This window comes from Myxocyprinus asiaticus, chromosome 20, assembly GCF_019703515.2.
Source record: "Myxocyprinus asiaticus isolate MX2 ecotype Aquarium Trade chromosome 20, UBuf_Myxa_2, whole genome shotgun sequence".
Classification (NCBI taxonomy): Eukaryota; Metazoa; Chordata; class Actinopteri; order Cypriniformes; family Catostomidae; genus Myxocyprinus; species Myxocyprinus asiaticus.
In genome coordinates this window covers 12953790-12972507 of record NC_059363.1, presented here as the reverse complement: position 1 = coordinate 12972507, position 18718 = coordinate 12953790, and the positions used below count along the sequence as shown (strand labels likewise).

At 33.4% G+C, this 18718-nt stretch overlaps 1 protein-coding gene across 5 annotated transcripts; it reads left to right on the top strand.

Moving 5' to 3' along the window:
- The first annotated feature begins 435 nt into the window (after nt 1–435).
- On the top strand, nt 436–11773 carry LOC127411281 (receptor expression-enhancing protein 3-like). Of its 5 annotated transcripts, XM_051646739.1 has the most exons (9): nt 2552–2608; nt 5211–5264; nt 5383–5773; nt 6160–6236; nt 7389–7509; nt 8140–8253; nt 9342–9477; nt 9866–10002; nt 10122–11773. In XM_051646739.1, the coding sequence occupies exons 3-9, from the start codon at nt 5750–5752 to the stop codon at nt 10194–10196; spliced, it is 684 nt and encodes a 227-aa protein (XP_051502699.1). In that variant the 5' UTR covers nt 2552–2608; nt 5211–5264; nt 5383–5749; the 3' UTR covers nt 10197–11773. The 5 variants fall into 5 exon arrangements, with proteins under 5 accessions (XP_051502698.1, XP_051502702.1, XP_051502701.1 ...); XM_051646738.1 differs by lacking the exons at nt 5211–5264; nt 5383–5773 and adding an exon at nt 436–776 and having other exon boundaries at nt 2536–2608; XM_051646741.1 differs by lacking the exons at nt 5211–5264; nt 5383–5773 and adding an exon at nt 959–2426 and having other exon boundaries at nt 2536–2608.
- The last annotated feature ends 6945 nt before the right edge of the window (nt 11774–18718 follow it).

The window sequence follows — 18718 nt, the reverse complement described above, 5'->3', positions numbered from 1 at the left end:
ACATTCTGCCTTATAATAATCTCCTTCTATGTTCCACAGAAGAAAGAAAGTCATACAGGTTTGGAACAACATGAGAGTGTGTAAATGTTTACAGAAAATTTATTTTTAGGTGAACTATCCTTTTAAGGGTCTTAACTTGGAGTCGTTTCAATTATAAAATTGTCCCAGTTGACCTGAATGCATCCTATAGGTGTAAAAATATCTACAGAATTGCATTCAGAACCTCTTGACACACACAAGTGGAAACCTTTCTAAATTACCTGTCTCAAATTCAATCATTTTTATCCTCTTCAAACAGTGACAGTGTGCAGCGGGAAACTGCTCCGCCCTGTGACCCTGTTTGGCGTTGTATCAGTGGTCCAATCAGTGAACGCGAAAGGCGGGACAAACCAGCAGCTCTGTCCAATCAGTGGCCAGATGAGCCGTCAATTAAAAGCGACTTCGTCCCTATTCCGAAAAGGACGCGAGAAGAGGAAAACAATAGATTCATTTTTAAAACAACGGGACACCATGTAGAGTAAAGATAACAACTTAAAAGAGTGATAATCTGTCACACAACGATGTTATCTTGGAGACTTGTGGACATCAGGAAGCAGGTGTTAAAAACAAGAACTCGGTTAATGAGTTTTACCAGTTGGAGAAGTGAACTGCTAGAAGTTGTTATTTATTAGCTATAATTTATATATGTAGTTTATCAGTCTGAACAGGATCTGCAGCGAACTTTTAAGTGCAACAGGTTTGAAGATGGTGTCGTGGATTATATCTAGGGTTATTGTGTAAGTATTTAATAAACACGATTTGCTTGGTTTCCGAACTTTTATACGTAAGTAAAACTGCTGACTGTGCATTTAGTTCGTATCTGCACCTTCACAGTACATTATAGTCTTTTAACTGATGATTTGTTTTATATATATATATATTATAGATTGTGTGCTGTCTACTAAGAATGGAAAGCAACTCACGATTCTTAAAAACATATAAAAAGGTTTTGTCCATACCATAATAACGCTGTAAGGGGCCGTTCACGTCAAAGTCGAGTTTTGTAAGGGGTCGTTCACATCAAAGTCGTATTTTGAGTCCGTCTGTTTGAGTTCCATTGTTTTTCAATGTAAACATACGCTAAACGGACGTCTTTGGCCGTTGTGCCGCGTTTTTAGACATCATGTCACTTAAAAGAACGTCAACTTCATAACAGAACATCTCGAGACACCCGGGTTTTGTGTACATCATTTTATTTTTATTTATTTTTTAGCTCAATTAATAGTTCACTGTGAACGGCCCCTCACCAAAGCACTGCTGCATCACAATTATACATTCAGAAATCATCAAACTTCACAATAACGACAAATTATTCAGAAACACCCTAAATTATTTTGTATTAATGTAATGGGGTGCCTCAGGAAATGCATCATGTATTTGTCTGGAGTCCCCTGTCTGCCAAAGAGGAACTGCTGTTTTCCTGCAGCACTCTAATGTTAGGTGTGTCTGTCTCTTTGCGGAAAATGTCAGCACGGTAAAGCACATTTTGTGCCTCAGCTCTCAAGGTGCTTGGTTATCTTTAGTGTACTGTGACACAGTAAGAGATAAGGGTCACTGGTTGAATAGAAATACATCTGTGTATTGTAGGCTATGACATGTTACAAAGTCTAAAGATCTTTTGAAATGCTTTTTCTCCCTTTTGTTCTTACTGCAGGTTAACTTAATGAATAATTTGCTGCTGGCAAACAAGGCCTCGATTTAGAGATGTGTACTAACATCTCTCGCTGTCTCTTCTTTTTTTCTCTCACACATGTTCGCCCTGCGAACAACGTAATAGGAAATGCATGACTAAACCATTGTGACTCTAATGTGTTCTCACAGCAGTCGACATTTAAACACTTTCTTCTGGCTAGTAGTAATAGCAAGGCTCTGTTTAGAAACGATGACTTTGCTCAGACTGTACTGAGCAGCCAGTGATGCTGAAGTTTTTCAATTACAATGACAGTTTTATTGTTTAAAAGTTGAAAGATGACCTGTGCTCTTTACTTAAGCACTTATTTTGCTTTGTATGGTAGAGATGTTCTAGAGTGGAGAAACGGTTACGCAATAAATGGAATCCATCCAACATCCATCCACATACACCCATGATTGCACATAACTTTAGACGGTATCAGGCAGTGCTGTCGTTCCCATAGCTACTCGAAAATACATGGTTAAGGAAAAGAGAGAGCAGTTACAGTGAAGGCTGGGGGTATTCCTGTGTATATGCACTAAGGTGAGGTATTCAGCACCTCTGTGAAAAAACAGCTTTAAATCTCACTGGCACAATTTCATTTTGAATTATCAACTTTCAAATTTTGTTCCATTTTTAAATATTTGGCTGGAGTAGGCCTATAACCAGGGGGAAATGCTGGATTCGCCATTTCAGTGGGCCTTCAACATACAAAGTATACAAAATTATGCAAATATTGTGTCTGTGCCAACTGGCCTACTCATAGTTATGTGTCTGCCTATAACAGGCAAGTGATGTATTAAAATGTGTGTGTTTTCTGACAGTCTTGTGTTTGGAACACTGTATCCTGCATACAATTCCTTTAAAGCTGTCAAATCCAAGAATGTCAAAGAATATGTAAGTAAACTTTTCTTTGCCCACTCCATGTGCACACACAACTGTACAAGCCCAAAAGTTAGAACTGTATGGAAAATGCCAATAAAACAAAAAGGAGTTATTTGTAAATTCTATTCACCTTGTGCTATACTGAAAGCACTGCAATAACACATTATTTGATGTTTTATATATATATATATATATATATATATATATATATATATAAAATAGCATTTTCCATACTATCCCAACTTTATTGGAATTGGTTTTGTAAATAATCATTCATCTACTGTATGTTCTACTAATTGTTCAGATTAGGGGATGCACAATTAATCACAATTGTAACAAAATTGCTATATGACCTTGTGTGCTTTCTAAATCACAGCAAGCTGTAATTGTATTTAAAAAAAAAAAAAAAACTTTACTCCAAATTTTGTGATGTTTTATTCGCCACTCTGATTGGTGCAAATAGTTTGCACATTGATGAGATCTTGCCCATTAGAATGCAGTGCACAAAAAATTTAGAGAACAGAAATCGTGACGGTGAATAAAGAAAAATAAAAAGGCCCAAAGAAATAACCAAAGCTATCATCCATCATTTATGCAAAGACATTTTTTTTCCTGAAATGCGTTTTAAACACTAATATATATATATATATATATATATATTCTTTTTTTTTTTTTTTTTTTTATTATTATTGCAATCTCAATATCTATCAAAAAATTGCAATTGTGTTTTTTTTTTTGTTGTTTGTTTTTGTCATACTGCACAGCCCTACTTCAGATGTTAATACAGGGTTTGTACAAGGTGCTTGAAGTACTTGAATTTGGCTTTTCCAAATTTAAGTCCTGGAAAACCCTTGAAAATAGCCATTTTTACCAAGAGGTGCTTTAAAAGTTCTTGAATTATAGAAAATCGTAGAATAAATTGCTTAAATCATTTAATAAATGAAATGTGTTTATTTAATTTTGGAAAAACACGACTACAGACCACTAGACCGCTGCAGAAGCAGGCAGCGCAAAGACGGCACTGTCACGTGTCACCTGTTACTTTTGGCTGCACTGTTCAGAATGGGCCAATCACAATCAATTGTTACTGGAGGATTTAAAAAATATATTTTAAAGATACTGCTGTGGTGGATTTAACAAGTACGAATCCTTGCATCTGTCAGTTTTAATTAAAAATTACTCTCCGGAATGAAAAAATTATATGAGATGTAAAATGTTCTGAGATTTGAATGCAGATCAAAACAGGATTCAGTTTTGTGAGCTGTCTAGCGCCCCCTTGTGTAAAGACAGCTTTGTGTCCCACAAAATAGGTTATTTCTGACAACATTTGGGTCAATATCAAAATATGTTGACAAACATGTCCCTTGAATTTTTTTAGTCATAAAAAGCTTTCAAGTAGCGATTTTTTTATTTATTTTTATTTATTTAAAAAAAAAATATATATATATATATTTATAAAGGTATCATTCTATAGCTTAACCTTTAATGATATGAAATGGTTTGACTCTGTTTTGCATTTTTTTTTTTAGCAAATATATTTGAAATGGTCAATTGCCTGAAAAAAATAAAATAAAATAAATCCTTGTCCCCTTCATCTGGTACACCACTTCTATGACATGTACATTTATTTATGTATTTATTTTGTACTTATTTTTAATAAAAGCATTAGTGCAAGGCCGAACAAGTGTGCAAAAAAGCAAAACTAAATTATTATTAATAATTTAAATAATTAAAAAAGACTGTTTGTCCCTTGATTTCATGGCATTGGTGTTATCAATGATAAAACCTTTTTTTAAATACAAAAAGTTGTGGAAAATATTTTTTAAGGACAAAGTTCAGAGGCTGCTTAAATATGCATATAGTGATTTTCCCCAGCATGTTAAAAAGTTATCAATTTACATTTTAACTAAATATTTTGTGTTGTACCCCACTGAACCCTCAAAATGTGGTGTTGTAACCCATTTAACCCTCATTAGTGTTAACTTAGTGTTAACTTGCTTAGTTCGTGAAACAAAATTAAATAATAAAAGAAAGAACAACAGACAAGTTGTCCTTTATGAATAAAATTAATGTCAACATGTTATAAAATGTTTACCCTCGGCGTTTATGGGCAAAATCTGAACTGAACGGAAAATATCAATATTTTGTAAGTTGGAAAGTCAATATTTTTGAGAATGACACATTTACAATTTGAGTCAATTCCTCACACAAATCTGTTGTGTGACTTTAGAAAACATGGAACATAGCATACGAGTTATATGGACTACTGTTTACAAACTCAGTTATTCACTTTTGTTGGAAAGCGAAGTGCGCTACAATTGCACATCAATTTCTTCATGAATGAACCAAGAATTGTTACTGTGAGAATGTGTAGTTAAAGACGCATATTGAGATATGTTGTACTTGTAATAAGTGGTGTTTATAAAAATAAATTAACTGAATGAAATATTTTTATTTAAAATTTACAAATAAATAATTTGTTTTAATGACATCTCGAGCGTAGTCCTTTTAAAACAAATAAAAATGTGCTTGAAAAGTCCTTGATAGTCCTTGAATTTAACTTTGAAGCATCTGTACGAACCCTGTTAATATAATTTGTGTATTTATATTAAAGGGATTGTTCACCCAATAAAAAATATCTTCTGTGGAACACAAAAGGAAATGTCAGGTGAGAATGTTAGCCTCGGTCACCATTCACTTTTATTGCATCTTTTTTCCATTCAAGGAAAGTGAATGGTGACTGAGATTGACATTCTGCCTAACATCTCCTTTTTTTTTGTACAAAGGAAGAAAGCATGCCTTAAGTTTGGAACAACATGATGGTGAGTAAATGATGACAGCATTTTTAGTTTTTGCATGAACTGCCCCTTTAAGATTGTGTTTAACAGCTGGAATGTTTTTCGGGTTACTCAGAATAGCTGACAGGCAGTAACCAAAGCTTGGTTTGTTTAAATATTGATCTGTTTCTCACCCACACCTATCATATCATGTCTAAACACATGGATTTAACCACTGGAGTCTTATGGATTACTTTTATGATGCCTTTATGGGGATTTTGGAGTTTGGCACCTATTCACTTCCATTGTATGGACCTACAGAGCTGAGATGTTCTTCTTAAAATCTTAATTTGTGTTCTGCAAAAGAAAGAAAGTCATGCACATTTGGGATGCCAGGAGGGTGAGTAAATCATGAGAGAATTAAAACATTTGGTGTGAACTATCCCTTTAATACTGTTCTTCTACAGTGTGTGCCTGCTTTCTGGTATCTTCTGGCTACATCCATCTCTCCCCTTACTGTGGCGGTACCCTGGTACAGTGATGGTTTTCGACTGTAATAGTGTACCACGGTTGATATACTGTATAGTACAGAATGATTGCTATATTTATATAATCATGATATTTACATGATACTCTAAGGTACTTCAGAGAATACCATGGTATTGCCATAATAAAAAAAAAAGACACAATATTACCATGTAAAAACAAAAAAAGGCACGTTTTTGTAAGTGTCTGTTTGCTTTCCCCTATATACTTCCTATGAACATTGTGTTTGTGTTTTGACAGGTGCGATGGATGATGTACTGGATCGTGTTTGCTCTTTACACAGTGGTGGAGACCATCACGGACCTTTCTATGGCATGGTAAATACACACATACTGTACATTGTCTGGACAAAATAATACTTGCCATTGGATTACATGGAGTAAATTTGAATCAAGTGGTTTTATTAACATATTGCCATTAATCTCTTTTGTATCTGTAGCTTTTCTTTGTCTAGCCATTGTGGTGAACATAAAGGCCTTTTATCTGTTGCTGCTGATTTTGAGCTCGGTTTGTTTTCCTCAGGCCACTTAGAGGAACCAGTCTGTTAGGTTCAATTTCAGTTCAGCTAAATTCCAGTGCATTACATTTGTTTCTTGACATTTCCAAAAAAGATCAGCTCAACCTCTTTACTGGCTCAGGTTGTCCTAAATTAGATCAACAATCCTGGATAGCTCCAACTCTTTCTTTTTCTCTTCTGTCATCCCACCATTCTGACAGTGATTGGAGGGATGTGCATGAGTAATCGAGTGCTCGTTCTGCACCGGCTACTCGGATATTGAAAACACTACTCGAACATCGTAAATTAATTTTCCTTTACACATTTGCCTGTCATGAGCAATGTTTTCCCTCTGAATCTCTCACCAAATTTCACAGTCCACTTGGGGGTGCTGTGGATGTGTGTCGTTGAGGTGTTGAATGGGAGAAGAAGATATTATGGCATCTTTGCTTTTGAAAGCAAACTGTGGCAATACTTGTAATACTTTGTGTATGTCTGTGCGTTAAATCTCTGAACACCGGCGGAGCACATTTTAGAAAAAGCTAAATTTCACCACTTGAAATGTTTTTCTGAATAATAACATGTGAAATTATAAAAATGTTATAGCCTTTATGTGGACTCAGATTTTATGTATGTGCATTACTCTCATGGCGTCATTATTGGTTTCTATGTAAGCTCCAGGTGAGTGCATATGTTTTTACTGTTATTTTTAAATACTTTGTTTTGTTTTCCATTTTTATTAATGCATATTGTACATTTAATTTTTTTCCCCAAAGAATAGCATAATTTGTTATCTTATTTTGGAAACGTTTATGAATAAAACTAAATATAAGATTCACATATGTGGCATACGTGTTATTTTTAACGTGCATTTTCATTTATCGATTACTTGTTTTTTGTGGGTAAGAGTACTCGACTACAAAATGACTCGAAAATGTCCTTCCCTAATTGATTGCACTAAAATATTTTCCAGGTTCCCACTTTACTATGAACTTAAAGTTGCCTTTGTCATCTGGTTGCTCACCCCCTACACCAGAGGAGCCAGTCTAATCTACAGGAAGTTCCTGCACCCTATGCTGGCATCCAAGGAGAAAGTAATGACCCAAAAATGATAACATGGCAATTTACATCACCAGGTGTCCTGGGAAAGGCATAGCCATGCTGGAATGTATTGTGAAAGTACAGATCATTTCAGGAGGATTACATAATCAATGAGTACATAAATGATGTTAGAAAATAAACAGGCGGATGTATAGGGTTATTCAAAAGTCTTGATTCTTAATTGGTTACAGGTGCACTCAGTATTTATTTGTTTGCTAAACTTTTAAACAAAGAAATGAAAAGTATTTTTGAATAATACATTGAAAATTATGCTCATATGAGATAAAGACTATTGTCATATTGGTCTTGCACGAAAAGCTGCTTTATCCTACATGGTGCTAGGTGCACATTCATACTGTAAGTGATACACTGTTGGGATCATTGTCCTGCCGAATATCACTCACTTTATCTTGATAATCCCCTGTAATTGGACAATTACATTTGTGGAATAAACATTTCTACATTTGCATCAGCAACAGAACTTTTGCTCTCACGTGATTAATGTTCGCCACTAGGTGTCATCGCAGCATAATCAAAAATATAACTTTATAAAATATTACACTTTTAAAGAAGAATTTAAGTTTAGATTTGTTTGACTGTTTTACACATGTTTTGGTTTTCAGGAGATTGATGATTATATAGTCCAGGCCAAAGAGAGGAGTTATGAGACCATGGTGAATTTCGGTCGTCAGGGTCTCACTATCGCGGCTACTGCTGCTGTCTCCGCTGCTGTGAAGGTATCACACACACCCACGTACTCATTAATACACTCTTACACTGTTTATACTCTTCTTCAAAGCTTGGCACGTGAGGCAATGCTGCCTTCAAGTGCACCTAGAAAGCTCGTACCTCCAAGTCTGGCATCCGTTACTATGACATGTCACGCATTCATGTGGGAAACAAAACACGGAAGAAGCCAACCTTAAACAATTACACAATGAATGACAGCAAAAGCTTTTTTTCTGTTTTACCGGTGAATAAACATTAGTGAATAAACCAGCATCACTTATAAACAACATATATGATTTATTAATGCATGGTATCTAACATTTAATTTGCTTAAAACAAACCATGAAGGGTGAGTTGACTGTCATATATAACAAATTAATATTTTTGAAATAAATTACAGAAATTGAAATAATTTAGCAAAATCATTGCTTTTCATCATCTTTCATGTCGACATGCCCCTTCCAATGTCCCAACTCGGAAACTCGTTTTCGAAAACTAGAATTCCGAGTTTCCCACTCATTAATACAACTTCACAGGGTCCATTTATGTGCTTGGAACTCGTAATTACGATATTCCAGACTCCACTAGAGGGGCACATATCCTAACAAAGCTTATATTGTCAGTTAACAGCTTTGATTCTATGTAAACAGAGAAGGTGTTGTGTTATGCATTGATACATAAAATGATTTTCAACTCTCAGTTTACATTAAGAATTCCTTGTGCTCTGTCACCTTGCCCTTCACTGTCCTTACAAAGGTTACATATTTCAAATTCAATGTTTACATCTTGCGGCAATAATTTTGAAACAGTGTGTATTTAAACGTTTACGAACTCGCCCCATTCACTTCCATTGTTAGTGCCTTGCTGATTTTTATATTATATATATATATATATAAAACATTTTTTAATATATATTAAACAAATTTTTTTTTTTTTTTTTTGGTAATTGACATTATGCCACAGATGTTCATTTATACATTACTTTAACATTAACCACTAATGAAGGTTTTGATTCTTCAAGGGTTCACACAATGTACATTATATCATACTCATTGATGTCACTGTTGATCAACTGATCACTTGACTCTTGTCACAGGGACAGGGTGCCATCAGTGAACGCCTGAGGAGTTTCAGTATTCCTGACCTTACGCAGATCCCCTCTGACCAATCAGGACTATCCAACCCCAGCCGATGGGCCATACAGTCTGCTAACCCTAGCTCCGTTGGTTCTGGTGAGTTTATGCGATTATGACATCATTGCTGATCATACAAAATGACAACAAACTGATTTATCCAAATTAAACCTACTAAAGATCCAAATGAACTGAGTCAAAAGAGGCTTTCTAAGACCTCATGAACAGATGAATTTGAGCAAATGATCCCTCATCAGTAAACAATTGTCATGTCTCCCTCTAGTGGTTGAAGAGGGATTAAAATGTGTTTTGACAGTAAAGTGATATTGAAACTAAAGTGGTAGATTTGTCAGTTTTGCAAATCAATAACATGTCTGATCTTCATTTTATCCTTAAATTAATAGATGTTCAGGTTGCATATTCATGCAGTGGGGTTTTTAAGGTGCATTTCCTTTTTATTTCTTCCTCTGTGCATCTGCTCCAACAGAGCCATATAAACAAGAAGGGGAGGGGCATGAGGAGGAAACAGATGGAGTATTCTCAGAAGACGAAGCGTCAGTGCAGAAGGGTCTGCGCAGATCTCAAAGTGTGAAAATCTCTCGTGCCAAAGCAGCACGCAAAGAGGTATATTTATGCAGGCAAACGTCTGTGTGTGTGAGTGTGTGTGTGAGTATTTGTGCAACCCATAGCTTGAGCTCAAGACTAACTGTGAAAATTAATGGTTTATTGTTTTTTTTTTAAAGCCTCGATATGGATCTTTGAAGCTGAAACCTAGAAGAAGACCATTAATAACACCATCCACATTCGACCATCATTGATTGTCCACTACAATCCCAAAAAGGGGAACAGCATCAAACCAACAGCTAACTGTAGTTTTAACCTCAGTTTAAAGCTGCTCAAGTTCCCAAAAATATCCTAAACTTTAGTCTTGCATTTCTGCAAGTGAATATAGTTTTAAAGCAACACTAAACACTGTTGACTACAACCTTAGCTAAAAAATGAACTACATACACTAACAGCAAACACAATGACATTATCTTTTATCTTCAATATGACTTTCAAATGATGAATACTACAATACAAACAAGAAAAACACAATGCAGGTTTAAACTGTCAGGTTTTGTCCCTGTTGAAATGAGACCCTTGCGTCCTGTATTATTTGTACAGACAAAAGCACCAGTACAGAAAGGTCCATGCTGTATTCTGTGCATCCTTTAAAAGCTTATAGACATTTATTAAGTATTTGTTTTATTTCTATGGGCGCTTTCTTTGCAAAGTGTAATTTAAAATGGATCAGATGGTGTCTGATCTGTTGTAACTTGACCTAAACCTGCCTTTATAGAGACATCTCTTATAACACAGAGCGAGTTTCACTGTAGCACAGAGATCTCTGGTGTTCTCGCTTTCCCTCTACAAGGGCAGGTGTTGAGGTCAGGGTTTCTGTAGTGTGTTCCTTTCAGCTTGTGTTCATTAATGAAATGGAACAACTGTCTGGAGAAGTACAAGAGTCGTTGAATTTGTAAAGCTTCAACACCTCCAAAAAACTGACTTTGCTTGACATTGCTATCACTAAGAGAGAGCTTCTTAATGTTTACTGCTACTTTTTTTATTTTTTATGTTGCTTAACTTGTATTTGAATGTAAAACTGTCTTGAATTTATAAGTGTTTATTAGATTTTAACAGTATTTTCAAATATCATGCTAGTTTTTTTCAGCCTTTTCTAATTTTAATAAAGAAATGCACTTATTAATGTAACATTTGACCAAACACTCCAGCTGCACTGCGGGAAGGTGGATCCGATGTAAGTTGACAGAATTTAAATGGATAGTTCACCTAAAAAAAAAAAAAAAAAAAATTCTCCCATCATTTACTCACCCTCATGCCATCTCAGATGTGTATGACTTTTTTTTTATTTTAACACTGGGTTTTTAACAATGTCTTTAGATGTGATATGATCTAAAAGAAAAAGAAAAGATCAATATTACTTTGTTACAATAAATCTCCACTTTCACTTCCGCATTGTTCTTTTTATTTTATGGTGATTCACGTTCTTCATGCATATCACCACTTACTGGTTGGGGCTGGTCAAAGGTGGAGATTTATAGAATTGTCATTTTTGGGTGAACTATCCCTTGAAACATTGTGGTTTGTTCATGTGTAAACAGTGGGAATGATTCGTCCATTTTTGAAAATGTTTGTTTTTGACTGTTTTTCACTCTTGTTTGTGTTGGAAAAATCTCTGAGCAGTTGGGAGTCATAGATGTATGTTTGTGCAATTGTGAAAACATGTCGATAAGAGGATATATTTGCAGGTGTGTGACCAACAGTTGCCTTGAATGTGTTAAACCCTTGGCCTTAAATCAAGAATAAAGTTTAAAAAGTCTTCTTGAAAACATATGCAGATCCTTAAAAATACATTCTTTAAATGCACATTTAAGACTAGGTTAGAAAGTACTTTCTAGTACTTTTCCACTTCTTCATGATTTAGCCTAAACCTAACTCTTCTTCTAGGTGTGAAAGACTGCTTATTATTACTTTAAATGCTCTATGCACTTATGTACCACTCTAATTAATTAGAATTGGCGAATGACAACTATTGCTTCATGCCAGTGATGCTGCTTTTTTTTTTTCATTGTCCACGTGGGGCAGTCAAGTTCTGTTATTTCTCTTGCTTCCAAAACAGTATGGCAAGCTGTTTTAGCTTTTATTCATTCGCAGGATATGAATTGTTGATATCAACAATTCGATTTTCACTAGTTAAACTAGTTTCACTAGTTTTTATTCTTAATATCAAGAATATAATTTTCACTAGTGGAAATGCCAATTGTTGATATCAATAATTACATTTCCACTAGTAAAAACGGGAATTCTTGATATAAAAAATGACAGCATCACTCACAGAAACCACATTCTTGATATCAAAAATGAAATTTCAACCAGTAAAAAACATTTTTTTATATCTATAATTGAATTTTCACTAGTAACGTTTCACACCAATATGTCATTCACTCTTATTCAAAACGCAATTATTGATATAAAAAATGTGTTTCTTACTAGCTGAAAGTCCAATTTCACATATCAACAATTCTTTTCTTACTAGTAAAAAATATAATTTTTGATATCAAGAATGTAATTTCTACTAGTGGAAATGCCCATTTTTTTATATCAACAATTGAATTCCAACTAGTGAAAATGCTCATTTCTGATATCAGGTATTCAGTTTTCACTAGTGACAATTTTAATTTCTGATATCTGTAATGCAATTGTTACTAGTAAGAAAGTATTTTTAGATATCATTAATTACACTACAAATTATTGAAATCTGTAATCCATTTCCAGATATCAGTAATACCAATTGTAACATGTTGAAATACATTTACAGATATAAAAAAAATGTAGGGAGACATTTCATGTAGGTAAAAACAGCTCATTTTTAATTTTTTTGTTTAAGAAATGGAAAATGAGAATTAATTTCAAATTTTCTTTGTTGTTCATTGTTAAAAATAAATGAACTACCACTCACTGTAAACTACACATGCCATGCGCTGAAAAATCTTGTTGTTGGGCACAAAGCTGGTGCTGTTGCGAGGTGTTGTCTCTGATGGATGATGCGTAAGAGATTGCAAGCCACATCATATGCTGACTGGGAGATCAGTCTCATATACAGTTCTGGAAAAAATTAAGAGACCACTCCAAATTTTTCTTAAATCAGCATCTCTTCATGTATGGCAGCCATACCATTCCAGTGTCTGTTGAATTCCTGCTTGAATTTTTGCGCCAGGAGTGGCATAAAGTCACCCAACAACAATGTGAAAGACTGGAAGGGTGCATGAAAGCTGTGATTGAAAATCAGGGTTATTCCACCAAATATTGATTTCTGAACTCTTCCTAAGTTAAAACATTAGCTGTTGTTTAAAAATGTACATGAACTTGTTTTCTTTGCATTATTCACGTGAAAACACTGCATCTTTTTTGTTATTCTGACCAGTTGTCATTTTCTGCAAATAAATGTTCTAAATTACAATATTTTTATTTGGGAGAAATGTTGTCAGTAGTTTATAGAATACATTTTTTATTTTTTTATTTTACTCAAACACATACCTACAAATAGTAAATCCAGAGAAACTGATCATTTGGAGTGGTCTCAAGTTTTTCCAGAGCTGTATATAATATATTATTTTTATATTGAATAAATTGTATGATTGTGTATTACATTTGTTTTCATGACGTATTAATAAATGTAATGGCGAATGGGATTAAGTGAGTACAGAAGGAGGTGTACATTTTATTCATTCCAACTAACATTATATAAACTAAAACCTTCAGGAATGCTGCAATATACTGCTCATTATTCATAAATAAGGGTCATTGTGCGGTCCACGTGGGACACCTTTTGTCTGAATAATTAGTCTTAGCTATAGTTTGATTGTTTTAAATGAGCGTTTAAAATTTATATTGCTCTTTCATGCTTTTTCTGACATGAGAAACCAGTAACGCAAGAATCACTTCCTGCTCTAAATGCCTCCCAACTGCTGCTGTCTGCCCAAAGAAAAAGTCTTCTTACCTGCTAGAAGCCAAAATCAAGGAGGAATTGGTGTTATAATAGAGCATAATAACATAAATGAATGTTCTAGAATGCTAATATTTTACGTTTGTGTGTTACTGTATGGTAATAAAGTGCAAGAAGACAGCATGAAAAAAATTATAATAATGGCCTCACCCTTTCAACGCACCAGTATTAACTAAGCTTCAGATGAGGGTTCTTCTTATAAGCTACATTTTGAAATCAGGTACACTGAAAAAGTCATGTATGTATGCGCTTTTCAAATTGTCCAATTGCACAGTTATTTCCCTTCAAAGCCGATTGACAGGTAGAGCTTTCACCCTACACTCAAAAATATTTTAGCATATATATATATATATATATATATATATATATATATATATATATATATATATATATATATATATAATATTATATTTACGCATTTTAATTTCATTACAAAATGTCATCAAATTATAATTAGCAATCTTTTACAATATAAAATCAATAATACTTGAATAAATGTAAGTTTTATTAATATTAGCTAAAGATCATTCAATTATTGTGTTATGAAATTGAAATGTGTAAATCTTAAATATAAGCATATATATATATATATATATATATATATATAGTAAGATAGCCAAGGTAATTTTTAGTGCTATCAACAGGGCTAAGAGACTAAATTCTAATTTTTACCTTAAGTATTAAAAAAATTCTAAGTGAAGTTGCCAGATATTTAAATTGACGTTATTTCCTAAGTCCACAAGATGGAGCAACTAGACAGATAAACCCGACAGCACCGTATTATTATTGAAAAGAACATTCCATTTTAAACTAAAGTGCATCAAATAATCTTTTTTAAAAAATCAAAAGATTTAGCCAGTTTATTTTCAAATGTTAAGTAAAAAGTACAATGTGTAAACTGTTTTCATGGCATCTTTACATACACGGGCACACACCAGGTGAGCTCAATCAAGTTCATGTACATAGTAACATGTTTGTTAGACTTTATATATCCACTCCTTGTTCCTAATACCCAAACATTAATTTAGCCTATGATTTTATGCAAAGCAATGGAACACATTTTCATACATTTATCAACAGCACACAGATACATTACATACAGTAGTATCCATCTGCTGAGCCGCAGAGCCGTACATTTGAAGCAGAAGTATAAATCAGCCTTACGTCACAGCAGTTTCAGGCCCGCAGTCTCCAGACTGATGTTACGGGCGGAGCAAATGACAGAACAATCATGTTGGAGAGCATGGTAAGTTGTTGTCTATGTAAAGTTTTATTAAATCTAGCATTTTTGTTAAACAATTACTTTATTAAGCTTTATCTGCTAACAACTGGATCTATATACATGTATTTCTCGTTATTCTTATAGAAGCTGGTTGTCATAACGAATATTATTCTGGAAACAGTTCGACTGGCGATCAAGTTGTATTTTTTTAAATGTTTCTGTTTTGAGTCACTCAAGCTTCTGTTGTTTAAATAATTATTTTAGTTTAATTTATTATTAATAACATTTCTTATTAGTTATGTAATATAGATTTATTTATTTGTTTGTTTGTTTGTTTATTTATTTATTTTTGTTGCAATGTATACATGTTTTGTTAGGCTTTGTATTTGAATGTTTATTTTAAATTTGATATGTTTAAATACATATGACATTAAATGCCCATTCTTTGAACAGGAAGGAAATCAAATAATCACATATACGTAATATAGTCAAATGGGTAAGACCTTAAAATAAAGTTTCATTTGTTAACATTAGTTAACTTGAAAAACATTGAGCAATACGTTTACAGCATTTGTTAATCTTGGCTAATGTTAATTTCAAAATTTACTAATATATTTTTTTAAATTAGAAGTTGTAAATGTTAACATTAGTTCATAAAATATAAATTAAAAAAGAACAACGTTTTATCCATTAACATTAACAGATTAATAAATGCTGTTAAAAAAAAAAACAAAAAAATAAAATCTTTGTTAATTCATGAAACCTATTGCATTAACTAATGTTAACACATGGAACCTTATTCAAAAGTGTTGAAAAGGCTACCATTACATTTTTGAGATAGTAATCAAATCAAAATCAATGTAAAAACAGCACATTTTAAATCTAAAAAAGCAAACAATCGTAAGAAATTGTGCTCCAAACCGTAGATGGTGCTAATCTACTAACACTGCATCAGTCCTTAGACTGTGGGCCTGAAACTGCTGTGGAAGGACATATCTCGATACACATTACAAAATCATACAATGTTATTAAACATAAAAATAACATACACCTTGTGGTGTTGAAATGAAAAATAAAAGTGTGGTTTATAAATGACAGAGAAAATGGATTGTGGGGATGAATTAGTGGTTCTCTTTTCCCCTTGCATATACCCTGCGAGGTTCCATTCCTTTCTTTTTTGAATATTCATAAGGTAAATAAGGAATTTGTAAGCACTATTCATTATTATGCACATATCCAAAAAGGAATTTATGATATCTGTAATGACCATTTTAACTAATAAAAATTATATTTCAACATGTAACTTCCTTTTTTACACTTAAGAATTCAGTTACAGATATCAAGAATTATAGTTTTAACTAGTTGAAATTCGACAAAAACTATGCAAAGGGAATTACAGATATCAACAATTACATTTTCATTAGTTAAAATGCTAATTCTTGATATCAAGAATGCACTTCTTACTAGTAAAAATATAATTTTTGATATCAACAATTACATTGTTACTAGTAAAAATATAAATTCCTGATATCAAGAAATTAATTTTCACTAGTTAAAATGCTAATTATTGAAATCAGTAAATGAATTTCAACATGTTACATTTGGTATTTATAATATCTTGAAATTAATTTCAGATATCAATAATTTGGAGTGTAATTAATGATAACAAAAGGCTTTCTTACTAGTAACAATTACATTATAGATATCAGAAATTAAAATTATCACTAGTGAAAACCAAATTATTGATATCAAAAATTTGCATTTGTATTAGTTGGAATTCAATTGTTTATATCAAAATTGGCATTTCCACTAAAAGAAATTACATTCTTGATATCAAAAATTCTAATACTAGTAAGAAAAGAATTGTTAATATGTGAAATTGGAATTTCAATTAGTAAGAAGCATATTTTTGATATCAATAATTGTGTTTTGAATAGGAGTGAATGACATATCGGTGTGAAAATTTACTAGTGAAAATTCAATTATATATATAAAATATTAGGGTTTTTACTAGTTGAAATCCCATTTTTGATATCAAGAATGTGATATATGTGAGTGATGATGTCATGTTTTATATCAAGAATTCATATCCTGCAAATTAATAAAAGCTAAAACGGCTTGCCATAAAACAGTCACTCCTTGCTTTTGACTGCCATGCATTTATTAAACACAGCATGGAACACTTGTAGTCCACATCAGTGATGTTTAGGAACATCTTTGGGGGCAAATATTTAAATGGAACAAACCTATATAGATTTTATTTGGATTATTGGCATTTTTCAGCAGAATCTTATTACGAAAGGGGTTTAAACATGAATCAAAATGGAACAATGCAAATTGGCATATTGCATCCCTTATAGATTTACAGTGAGATTTGTATTTATTTATTTATTTTCATTGTATTTTTTGTAAGATGTGCATTTAAAGTAGTATGGAGATTATATGTAACCTTTGTTAGCTGCTGCTTGATTTGAATTTTTACTCTTTCAGGCTATAAAAAATAAAGGGATCAACCTCTCTCACAAACAAGCTGTCACGTTTCACCATTTGTTTGGTCTTGAACTGCAAATAACCTACAGTATATCTTAGACACCCTGTTTTTATTAGTTTGTATATGACAATAATGTTGACATGACAAGGATGTCATGAAGCTTTGAATAGAATGGGATAGAATTTGGTGTGTGTGTGTGTATGTGTGTGTGTGTGTGTGTGTGTGTAACCATGTTTATACTACAATTGACCAAATGTCCCCACAAGGATAGTAAAACCCGAGAAAACTTACCTTGTGGGGACCAGACAGAGATCCCCATGAGGGAAATGGCTTTTTTTTTTTTTTTTTTTTTTAAAGGTTTGTAAAAAGGTTTCTGTGAGGGTTAGGTTTAGGGTTAGGGTTATGGTTAGGGGATAAAAATTATTGTTAGATCTGTATAAAATCCATAAAATGCATGGAAGTCTATGGAGAGTCCCCACAATGATATAAAAACATGATGTGTGTGGGTGTGCGTGTGTGTCTGTGTGTGTGTGTGTGTGTCTGTGTGTGTGTGTGTGTGTGTGTGTGTGTGTGTGTGTGGTCTAACAGCAGTTGTTTCATTGCGATCTCTGTCACAGGACATGTCCAAGTCTTTCAGCACTTTAGATTGGAGACGTCCTGTCGCAGACGCTATCAGTGAAAAGAGGAGAAGAGCAGAGGAACACAAACACACACTTAGTTATTTTATTATTATTATTTATTTGTTTATTATTTTGCTTTAGTTTAGTAAACAAGAGTAAACAAGTATTAGCTTGTATGCGCAAAACTTTTCGTGTTTGGCTACCAGTGCATTGACAAGGTGTTCTTTCAGTTTGTTAGTGTGTTATGTGGTTTCTAGGGTGTTCTGGGTGGTTGCTAGGGCTTTGCTAACTAGTACTCTGTCTGGATGGTTACTCACTGCCTCCCTATTGAACCACAAGAGCCCACCCCCACGTCTTTATGATATTCTTATCCCTATGTCTCTGGAGCCTCCTTCAGTGTAAGTCTATGGGATTTGTCATCCTTTTTATCATCCGCC